Source organism: Eurytemora carolleeae, unplaced genomic scaffold, assembly GCF_000591075.1.
Source record: "Eurytemora carolleeae unplaced genomic scaffold, Eaff_2.0 scaffold258, whole genome shotgun sequence".
NCBI classification, from domain to species: domain Eukaryota; kingdom Metazoa; phylum Arthropoda; class Copepoda; order Calanoida; family Temoridae; genus Eurytemora; species Eurytemora carolleeae.
In genome coordinates this window covers 265451-277147 of record NW_019396226.1, presented here as the reverse complement: position 1 = coordinate 277147, position 11697 = coordinate 265451, and the positions used below count along the sequence as shown (strand labels likewise).

General features: G+C 31.2%; 2 protein-coding genes across 2 annotated transcripts in view; one reads left to right on the top strand and one right to left on the bottom strand.

Annotated features, from left to right (window-relative positions):
* Window positions 1-5196: 5196 nt before the first annotated feature.
* On the bottom strand, window positions 5197-6829 carry LOC111698701 (uncharacterized). Its single transcript, XM_023469108.1, has 2 exons — window positions 6716-6829; window positions 5197-6605 (listed from the first exon to the last, which is right to left on the bottom strand). The coding sequence occupies exons 1-2, from the start codon at window positions 6736-6738 to the stop codon at window positions 5402-5404; spliced, it is 1227 nt and encodes a 408-aa protein (XP_023324876.1). The 5' UTR covers window positions 6739-6829; the 3' UTR covers window positions 5197-5401.
* A 1480-nt stretch (window positions 6830-8309) lies between these two features.
* The window catches only part of LOC111698709 (solute carrier family 22 member 8), a 4721-nt gene continuing 1333 nt past the window's right edge, over window positions 8310-11697 (top strand). The window contains exons 1-6 of the mRNA XM_023469117.1: window positions 8310-8339; window positions 8425-8538; window positions 9186-9284; window positions 10160-10279; window positions 10356-10429; window positions 10558-10641. Coding sequence (XP_023324885.1) covers window positions 8310-8339; window positions 8425-8538; window positions 9186-9284; window positions 10160-10279; window positions 10356-10429; window positions 10558-10641 — 521 coding nt within the window. The remainder of the gene's footprint in view (window positions 8340-8424; window positions 8539-9185; window positions 9285-10159; window positions 10280-10355; window positions 10430-10557; window positions 10642-11697) is intronic.

Below are 11697 nucleotides of genomic sequence, written 5' to 3'. Positions count from 1 at the left end.
TTGGAACCCCCTGTATACATCCTAATTCCATGTTTCTTGGAACCCCCTGTATACATCCTAATTCCATGTTTATTGGAACCCCCTGTATACATCCTAATTCCATGTTCCTGGGAACCCCCTGTAGACATTCTAATTCCATGTTTTTTGGAACCCCCTGTAATATCCTAATACCTTGTTTTTTGGAACCCTCTGTAAAATCCTAATCCTGTAGTTTTTGTATAAAACCGTGACAATCACGTAGTGCTAGTATATATTGTTCAAAACCAAACCAAGCATTGCATTTCATCATTTATTTTCTTTTGTGCAAAGTGCAATGTCCAGGAATAATTCTTTTGAAATTTTGACAACTGTAGATGCGTAAAATTCAAGCATTGGGATTTTTTCAAGAAAAAAAATTAGAAAAATATTTTGCTCCCAAATTTCAATTTCAAATATTTTGCTCCCAAATTTGAACAGGAAAGAGGCAGCCATCGTCGTTATGTATCTTTTAAGTATTTACTTCTGATAAAATTTCTTTATCTGGTAAGTTTCTGAATCATGAGTATTTTATTAATTTGCATAAAATTCAATTAAATAAAAAGTTAACAAAAATAAATAGACTTACCAAAATCTTTTTCATAACGTTTATAAAATATTTTTCTTTTATAAACAAAAAAAGTTAATAAAAAAGGCAGTGAGTTTTTGGTGATTTGGTTTCATTTCATTTTAAATAAAAACCAAAATCGTTGTAACGAGACAAGTTTTGAATAGAGGAGGGAGTGGGGGGGGGGGTCCACCACAACTCTTTTATCATAATGTATTGTATACCCCCTGCCCCATGATCATGAATAATCAAATATATTCTGCCCCGCCCTCTAATCTGCCACACCCCTTCATTATCATACAGACAGGATAGATACCATAGACAGGAGATGATATAAAAGTTTTCCTAATTAACCTAAATTAACCAAATTTAAGAAGAAAAAAAGAAACATTTCTAATTAAAGAAGGTGTCAGACCTTTCTCTCTGATATCTAGAAAGATGAAAATTTCCCTGTATAATAATTAAAAGACTGCAGTATGGTTTTGGTGAATCATATAGCGCAGGACTAAGCCTAGGGGTGTCAGAGTTGAGGAGCTTAATAAACAAACCAACTAACCTATGAACCAATTAACCTATAAACCAACTAACCAATGAACCAATTAACCAATGAACCAACTAACCAANAACAATTAACACATGAAAACCAATGAACAAATTAACCAATGAACCAACTAACCAATAAACCAATTAACCAATGAACCATCTAACCAATGAACCAACTAACCAATGAACCAACTAACCAATGAACCAACTAACTAATGAACCAATTAACCAATAAACCAATTAACCAATAAACCAATTAACCAATGAACCAACTAATCAATTAACCAACTAACCAATGAACCAATTAACCAATGAACCAACTAACCAATGAACCAACTAACCAATGAACCAATTAACCAATGAACCAACTAACCAATGAACCAAATAACCAATGAACCAATTAACCACTGAACCAACTAATCAATTGACCAACTTACCAATGAACCAACTAACCAATGAACCAACTAACCAATAAATCAACTAACCAATGAACCAACAACCAATAAATCAACTAACCAATGAACAAGCTAGCCAATTAACCAACTAACCAATCTCCATGTATCGACGCCCCGCCTAAGTTTCTACAGTCCATATAAACCTAATTTTTTATAAAACGTTTTGTTTTGAATGATTGCAAATAATGCATGCAGTCCTTCAATTATTAATATACCAGGGAAAGTTCTGGAGACACCTTCTTTGAACTTTTCTGTGGGAGGAAACTTAACTGATAAGCCCAAAACAAAAGTAGTTAATTTTATGTTAAAATGCGTTCTTTAAAAATACCTGTAATTTACACATTTTATTTTACCAAGTTTAAGATGTAAAAAGAAATTTTAAAAAGCAAACCACGCAAACTATCCTAAGTTTGATATGTCCTGATTTCACTAAAATGCATCGTATATCGTAACGAAACTTCCATTTCTTATTTTATAAAGAAAACGAATTTTTTTCAATTATCAATATTTAAAAGAAACAAGATTAAAATTTGTGCAACCACTTGTCTCAAATTCATTCTTTTTGGGGAAACCTGCATTGAAAAATAAACATTTATCGGGTTCGAAAGTCAAGGATCCCTGACAACTTGAAACCCAGACATGTAAATCAGTGTGCGGAGGTTTTCAATTATAGATGCTTGTTTCGTATACTGCAGTTTGTTGTATCTTAAAAGATGGGCGTCGGGTTTTTTTCTTCGTTTTTTAACATTTATATTTTTTAAAGTTTTTTTTTACGAAGAATCGGAGATGCTTAATATGTTTCAAATTTGTCTTCTCTAATAGTTGGCTGAGACTTCAGAGAAGACTGTACAGAGAAGACTTTTTATTTAGATTCTTCGAACCCTGCAGAGTGCAGATGCAGTGATAAACACTTGTTTCTAGCTTTGCTAAATCATTGATATACCTTTATAAGACTTGATTAGTTTAGGTCGTCATTTCAGTCTCATCCTTTGATGGCAACCCTGTATCTTATGCTAAAGTAAAATTTTGCATAAAGTATTAAAAGCAAATTGAAATAAAGCAGTCAATTCTATAAAACCTCTCAGTTTCTGAACCTTTATAAAAGTGAAAAAAAAACTAGAATGTATATCTGTATATTCTAGATATTCCCATCCCTATATACACTGTATATATCTGTATATTCTAGATACTCCCATCCTTATATACACTGTATATATCTGCATATTCTAGATATTCCTCGTGAAGACGCTATTTTAAACAGCTTCGTGACCTATCCTTTCAACTGTATACATATATGTATATTGGATACACTGGGACGGGTTCAGGGTGGCTTAAAACATACCTCCCCCCCCCCCTCCTACACTTCCTTATTTAAATTCTTGGCCCTGTCCTCATCCCGAATAGAAAAAAGAACAAAACAATTAAATTATATTAAAACTATTTCTAAAATATAAAAACAAATAATTCTAGGATTTATACTCATGCAACTTTTAAAGAAAATATCGAAAATGTATTCAAAATCAGGGGATGAAATAAAAAACTTAAAATTATTCTTCATAAAAATTATTATTATAATGTTTGGTGAATGGTTTAAAATGTTTTCTTCCATAATTTGTTAAGTTGTTTGATACGAAAGATAATAATAAAAAATATTGTATGGGTGTCATCTCAAAGTAAAACTAATTTCAACGTAAAATATATTTGAGTAAAAGATTTGGTTAACAAAAAGTCTTAAATATACAATACAGCATATTGAAGAAGACATTCAAAACTATTCACCAATTGTCATGTTTCGTGGGACACCCTGTACTACCCACCGACGATTTATAATTCGTCACTTAATTCCTGTGTTTATAATGGGGAATTTATTTGTGAATAAGAAAAAATATATCAAATGTGTTCTTAATAACCGAAAATATTTTTTGTTTGTTTGTTAGTATTTCATCGATAGTTAATTGATTTAATATGTCGATATATAATAGTTAATTGACTTAATATATCGATATATAAATGATAGTTAATTGATTTAATATATCGATACATAAATAATAGTTAATTGATTTAATATATCGATACATAAATAATAGTTAATTGATTTAATATATCGATATATAAATAATAGTTAATTGATTTAATATATCCATATATAAATGATAGTTAATTGATTTAATATATCGATATATAAATAATAGTTAAAATTGATTTAATATATCGATATTTAATAGTTTAATAATATAATAGCATAGCATGAAACTAAACTTTCTCTAAAGTATTCAACCCACTCAACTTAGACATTGTAAACCCTATTAAGAACATTCGTTCTAACGAGTTCCTCAGTAAAATTAGAAAAAATCCGTCTGCAAGGTGTTGCTAAGTTATGATCGGACAAACAGAGACAACTACTTAATATATATAGATACTGCATGAATTGCACAGTGTATGACGTACAATTTACACGTACAGTATGTACATTGTACATTATACCCTTAAGGGACCGGTAAATAAGTCACGATAAACTTAATTCATTAATAAATGGTTTAACCATAAACAGCTCAGCTTACCAGGGATATATATTCTCTATGTTATAAAATAAATCTTGAAGTTAACGATAAATAACAATTTTTAGTCTTTAAATAATTAAAATTATGTGAGTAATATAGTTCCCTGTAAGGATTGTTTGATCTATAACTTGATAGTTGTTCAAGGATTTAGGGGTCTCACATCTACCATTCGAACAGGCAAGGTTGGGGGGACAGAAACTTACACACCAGTTTTATACAACTACGGCGGCATCTGTATTAACAGGGAGAGGTTTTTAAAAGAAGGATGATTTATCTTAATATTCTAATTTGTGGTTTCTCTACAGAAGTGACTTGCGTATTTCTTCTACAGGGAATCATACAGAAATTATTAAAAATAAACACTTTTCAAGCTAAAAACAACAACAATGTCCTCCACATTTTTTATTAAATCAACATTTCAAGGGTACCATTGTGAATCAGGCATTGTCATCTGTGCATTGGGGTTACATGTTTTTACGTTTACAGTTCCTTTAAGCGTTTAAAAAATATCAACTTTATAAAATCAGCTTTAATGTTAATTCTACTCCATTTCTTTATTTTTTATTTTTCATTTTTATTAAAAATTTCTTCTTGTAATTCGTTGCCACAAAAATTGAGTTATAGAAAATTTAATAAATATTTTGTTTAAAATTTTCAAATAATTAGAAATTTACTAAAGATATGATATTATTATAGATACATTGCAAACTAGATGAAGAGCAAGGCGTTGCCCGTGGCAAAATAAAATTTTGAAAAAAAAATTTGTGAGAAAAAAAGTTTTTGATTTTTTTTAGCCAATAAGACTCCTGGCCACCCATGAATGTCCACAAAAAAATCATCCCAATCGGTCCAGCCGTTTATATAGATAATGATAATTGATAATGATATAGATACTGAGACTTGTGGAGCAAACTTTTTTTGTCAAACTGATACTAGTCAGACTTGTTATTTCAACTATCATGGACGAGTTTTCAATCCACTTAATTCCTTATTCAATATCTACATCTTTTCTTGAATAATACAAACAGTATATTGGATGATGATTTTTCTCTCAAAACCAAAAGATAACTCTTTATTTAGTGACTTAGATATAAGTATGTGAAAATATACATACATGCATATTATTAAAAATTCTTCAAAATGAATGCAAATTAAATTTTTGTTTGTTTAGTAAACATTAATGGCTTTATAAATTGATTACAAGCATATTCCCTTTATGTGGATATATATAATGTACTGATACAGTACACAGGAAGGATTTATGCTCTGGCATAAATCATTGTACATTTAGTAAAGGGCTTTCCTACAACTTCTTGTTCAACATGACCCAGTTCCCTCCCTGCCACCCACTTGTAGGTCATGATGTTGGATCCAATTTTAACCGTACCAATCATTCCATCCCTGGTAAAATTGTACAACTCACACATATTCATTCCTCCCACTTGAAATGAACTCTCCTCCCCGGGCTTGGTGTGCTTCGGCTCCATTGGAAAAACTTTGGAAGTTGTAGAATCCAAATAGACCCCTTTACCAACATGATGAAAGCTGAAAGAACTACGCTCGTCAACAAGACCCTGGACCATGGATTCGTCAAGACCGCAACCACGCAGGAAATTGTCATAATTTGAATGTGTCACAAGCTTCCAGGTTCCTTCTACATCTCCACATCGCTTGTATGTAATACTACACTTTACTCCATGGGAAGCGCTCTCCACACTCCAGACAAATTGTTCAGAGGTGGCAGACCCTTTCCAAACAGACATATTGCCATTCTTTTCCTTGCTAGTACAGATCAACTCTGCAGGGGAGTTGCTTGTGAAAAGATGGGTGGCAGGGAATCCCATGTAATCATCTTGAAACTCAACACCGAGCTGAAAGCTGACTTTCTGTTCTTTTCCATTTCCTAGATAATCGATCATTTCGTACATTCCGTTCTTCTCAGTTACTTTCAATGCTGCATAAGACATCATGGTTTCTGCCTCAGCTTTGCTAATCTTAGCATCAGCAACCATAAACTTGTCAGCATCTACATGGCTTTCCATAACAAAGAACCCACAGAAAGAGACCTTAACTCTCTCCCAAACACTGGTGGAAATGTATCCATCTCGGGAAGATGTAATCTTGTTAGACATACCAAAGCTTGACAAAGTTGACTCATGGGTGTACACTACATCTGGGTAAGTTATCTTACTTACAAACACATTTCCAGTCTTAGTAGTAATGCTTTTTCCACCTCCAAGTTCTGCAGGTAAAACAGTTTCCTTCCCAAACTCCTCCTCCAGAGAGTAATCAAGTTCTGGTTTCTTGCTGAACTTAACACATGCTCTGTATCCATTATCAGTTTCAGACATAATTACGCTGATACAGTTGTCAGTAGACATCAGGGCAGCAAGATCATCTTCAGAGAGTGCATTGTTGAAGAAGGCTTGAAACTCTCCTTTAAGATTGTCACAGCTGTAAAACCTATAACAAAGTTAGTTAAAGTTATTTTAGCGAAAGATTCAAATAGAAAAGTAGACAAGGCTCTGAGCAATGAATCAGTTCAGATTAAAGTGTACAAAAAGTATTCTTACTTGAAAGATCCAGATAGAGACATGCTTGTTGTTTGTTCAACGCTCAGAGTTAAACTCAAAAATTTAGTCTGATTCTGAACTCTTTATAACAGGGTCGAACAATCCTTTCTAGGAGGAAGTTTGTGCACTGTGTTTTTATGCAAGTAATTGTGAACATTTTCAATTGTACGCATAATTTTGTACTCAACACTGTGTGTACAATAACCTCAGTGAATTTGTGCAAAATCAGCATGGATTTTTGATTTGAAAAACAAATTGTTAAAACTAACAAATTGTTAGATTTAAGCTTTTGAAAACGAAAAACGAAAGTACAAAACTATATTTTTGAAAAAAAAACGATTGATTTTGTTTAAATTTTATTCAAACATATTTTCTCATTAAAAGCGAGGTTTGCAGATTAAAATTTTAATTTTTCATTAAAATATCCTATATACGTCGTTTTTTTTTCAAAAGGATCAATCAAAACTATCGTTTTCATTACTAAACTATTGGATAACGAACTTAACGTTTTCAAAAATGTCAAAACTGATATATTGCATTTTTAAGCCCGGAGAACATTTTGAAAATAAAAACACAAACCTGTTTTTTTTATAGGCCTTAATGGTAGATTATTTATGACTAGCGTCCTTAGGAATACAACTTAACCTAGAAACTAAGTTTTCCGTGTAAAAGTCAGTTTAAAACTTTAAACCATGATAAGGACATATAAGTTGAGGCAAACCGGGCAAGGGGTTTATGATCAAACAGACAAAAACAGACAAAAACAGAGGCTACTTTTAATATATAGATAACAATTATTCTATAATTGGTGCACTTAAACCTCTGTCATTTTTAAAAATTTTGAAATTCATTGGAAACATGATTAATAAATCCATTAAATACTTTCTCTGTCATGTTTTAGCCTGTGTGATCTTGTAAAACTGTTTCCCCCTGAGGTTTAAACAAATTACTGTCAATTACTGTAGACAGACAACCCATAATTCAAACAAGAGTCATTATTGTTGCTAACTATTCAATTCTGTTATTTACTGACTATACAATCTTTATGTTTTTATCTTTATGTTATGAATTTAAATACGATTGGAGAAAAAAAGTTTGGAAAAACATTGATATTTACCCTTGTATCTTCGGATTTAATGATTTTTAAACAGTAAAATTCTTTGATTTTTCAGAGGCAGCACACAAATCTGTCAGAGATTGAAAATACATAATTTATGCGGAAATACTTTATTACTCTCATACAATATATATATGGTTGATTTAAAGAAAAGTAAACATAAAAACATTGTATTTAGCTGTTTTTCCAATTTTTATCAATATAATTCTCATATTTGTTCTATATTTTTCAGATAATGTGTCAACTTCTACCGAGTTGGAGATGTGCCTTGCAATAAGTATAAATGGGGTAGCTTGAGTACATTCTAACTTGTACTACAGTACACATCTTAACTTGTACACATCATGATAGAAAACCTCTTTACAGAGCATTTAAGGATGATCGATGTACAATATATGCAAATCTGTATAGTGTTCAGTGACAACCATTCAAAAATATAGTCTAGTGCGGTGTACAGTGTACAGTGGACAAATAAAAATGGCGATTAAGAACGTTGATGTACAGCAAGTACAACAGCTGGCCGAGAAATAAACAAATTTTACAGTTTGTTTACTCAACACTGAATCAGATATGAGCTCTCATTATGGTTCAGAGAGCCTCCCCTCCCCCCCCCCCCTCTCTACCCCCTCCTGCTCCGCCCCCTCCCTCCACCCCTCCAAGCATTGATGGATTTATCTGCAAGCTAGGAAACCCAGGCCGATACCAGGTAAAAGAAAAGAAAACAAAGGCCCCGAAACTAAAATGACATAAGAATGTCTCCTAAAACCCCCCAAACAAATAATTAAGAAAGGTTTTGTACTTTTACACAGAACATAGGATATCAATTATTAATGTAGTACTTTTTTATCTATTAATATGCAGTTCATACTGAGCTCTCGTGTTCCCATTTTCCGTTTGGGTGAATTAATATCAAATTAAAGATTGTAATTATGGTGTTACTATATATACATATTGCAGTTATTCTATCCTATATCTATATATTTAGATTGTTATTTTGGTGTTACTATGTATACTGGTGTTATTCTATCCTATATCTATATATTTAGATTGTTATTATGCTGTTACTATATATACTGGTGTTATTCTATACTATACCTATATATTTAGATTGTTATTTTGGTGTTACTATGTATACTGGTGTTATTCTATCCTATATCTATATATTTAGATTGTTATTATGCTGTTACTATATATACTGGTGTTATTCTATACTATATCCATATATTTAGATTGTTATTATGCTGTTACTATATATATACTGGTGTTATTCTATACTATATCTATATATTTAGATTGTTATTTTGGTGTTACTTTATATACTGCTGTTATTCTATACTATATCTGTATATTTAGATTGTTATTATGCTGTTACTATCAACAAATTATATACCTGTTGTTATAAACCATCTTTTAATGGCCTTTTACACAGCACCTTCACAACATTACTGCAAGGTAAAAAAAACTGTTTCAACCAATAAAAATCAACCAATAGAAATCAACCAATAGAAATCAACCAATAGAAATCTACTAATAGAAATCAACCAATAGAAATCAACCAATAGAAATCAACTAATAGAAATCAAATATCACTGTTCAAGACTAAATTCAGAGCAGAAGTCTCAATTTAACCTTGAGATCGTCATATTTTAAAAGTTTAAGGTCTTCTTTACAGTTTCATCCTTTGTGGGTAACCCTGTACAGGTAGACAAACAGAGAATCAGTTGAAACGCAACAATCTTCTTATAACATTTTAAACATATATATATAAATATATATATAATGGCGCTTTTCATCCCTATTTTTAAATAACAATTTTAGCTCTAAACTGTTGCTCTTAAAGTTGTCATTTGTTATGGATATACAACAAAAAAATTTTGTTGGTGGATTTTCCTCTTTAAATTCATTGGTGCATTTTCAAAATTAATATGTCCACATTTTTAAATTTAACCATCTATACATCTTCAATGGGTTCTTGTCAAGTAAATTGCCACTAAAAATCTAGGCTCAATCAGTTCAGCCGTTTGCATGACGAATTTATTTATTTATTTATCTTACCCACTCAGACAAGTATTTTAGATAGATGCAGCCGGAATTTATCAAACCCATTTTTGCATTTCATTTGCCACACCTTTGAAATATTTCTCTCGTCATTCAATTAATATGTGTTTCTTATTTTTATAGAGACACATTAAAGATAAATTTTGTGTTTACTTTGAGAATATTCTTCAGAAAATTATTATTTTCTAATTTTTTTTAGTTTAGCCTTTTTTAACAAATATCTAATTTTATTTGATGATGTACACTTTTCTGTACTGTACACTGTACAGGTGCCGGACAATGTGTACAAGGAACTGTACATACCAGTGTACGGGAATGAATCAAAATTTGACAGCTGTGCTATGTACATAGATCCTTCTAACCGCAGCGCTGGAACTACAGAATGCCAGGTATCTATCAATCTATCTATCTATCAATCTATCTATCTATCTATCTATCTATTTATCTATCTATTTATCTATCTAGGATGGATATGAGTTTGAGTTTGAGAATAAGAATGAATGGACGATTACAGCAGAGTGGGAACTAGTTTGCTCAAGGAAAAAAATAATTATTTCAGAAAGAAAGTTTTTTATTAGAAAAAAAAAATATTTGTTGAACATTTTTTTGTCTCAAACTCGCATAAAAAAAATATTAAATATAAAAAAGTAAAGATTTTTTTCCCCAGAGGTTTTCTTTCTCCTCTCCTCACAACTACATATTTCTGCGGAGTTATGGTCGGAGGTGTCATTTTTGGATCCCTTTCAGATAGGTAGGTTGATTTATTCCTTTCAGATAGGTAGGTTGATTTATTCCTTTCAGATAGGTAGGTTGATTTATTCCTTTCAGATAGGTAGGTTGATTTAATCCTTTCAGATTTATTCCTTTCAGATATGTAGGTTGATTTATTCCTTTCAGATAGGTAGGTTGATTTATTCCTTTCAGATAGGTAGGTTGATTTAATCCTTTCAGATAGGTAGGTTGATTTAGTCCTTTCAGATAGGTAGGTTGATTTATTCCTTTCAGATAGGTAGATTAAATTATTCCTTTCAGATAGGTAGGTTGAATTATTTCTTTCATATAGGTAGGTTGAATTATTCCTTTCAGATAGCTTGGTTGAATTATTTCTTTCAGATAGGTAGGTTGAATTATTTCTTTCATATAGGTAGGTTGAATTATTTCTTTCATATAGGTAGGTTGAATTATCCCTTTGAGATAGGTTGGTTGAATTATTTCTTTCAGATAGGTAGGTTGAATTATTTCTTTCATATAGGTAGGTTGAATTATCCCTTTCAGATAGGTAGGTTGAATTATCTCTTTCGGATAGGTAGGTTGATTTATTTCTTTCAGATAGGTAGGTTGAATGATTCCTTTTAGATAGGTAGGTTGAATTATTCCTTTCAGATAGGTAGGTAGAATTATTTCTTTCAGATAGGTAGATTGAATTATCTCTTTCAGATAGGTTGGTTGAATTATTCCTTTCAGATAGGTAGGTTGAATTATTTATTTCAGATATATCCCTGTTAATATTTCTATTCATCTTTCTGTTCATCTTTCTATTCAATTTTCTATTCATCTTTATATTCATCTTATTATTTATCTTTCTATTCCTCTTTATTGTTTGTCTTTCTATACATCTTTTTATTTAACTTTCTATTCATCTTTCTATTCATCTTTCTATTTAACTTTCTATTCTCTGATGTCTGTGTAATGTCCCATGTGATGTATATTGAGACTAATCAATTAATACCAATAGAACATATTTAGCTGTAGTCTGTAAATTTCCAATTTGTATTTTTTTTGTTGGGTGAGTAAAAGATTTGGTTAA

Bases quoted from the DNA above. Each gene is read 5' to 3' on its own strand.
- LOC111698701 (XM_023469108.1), bottom strand. From the start codon at position 6,738: ATGTCTCTATCTGGATCTTTCAA. The intron at 6,606-6,715 runs GTAAGAATACTT...ACTTTGTTATAG, and splicing joins TCTCTATCTGGATCTTTCAA to GTTTTACAGCTGTGACAATC.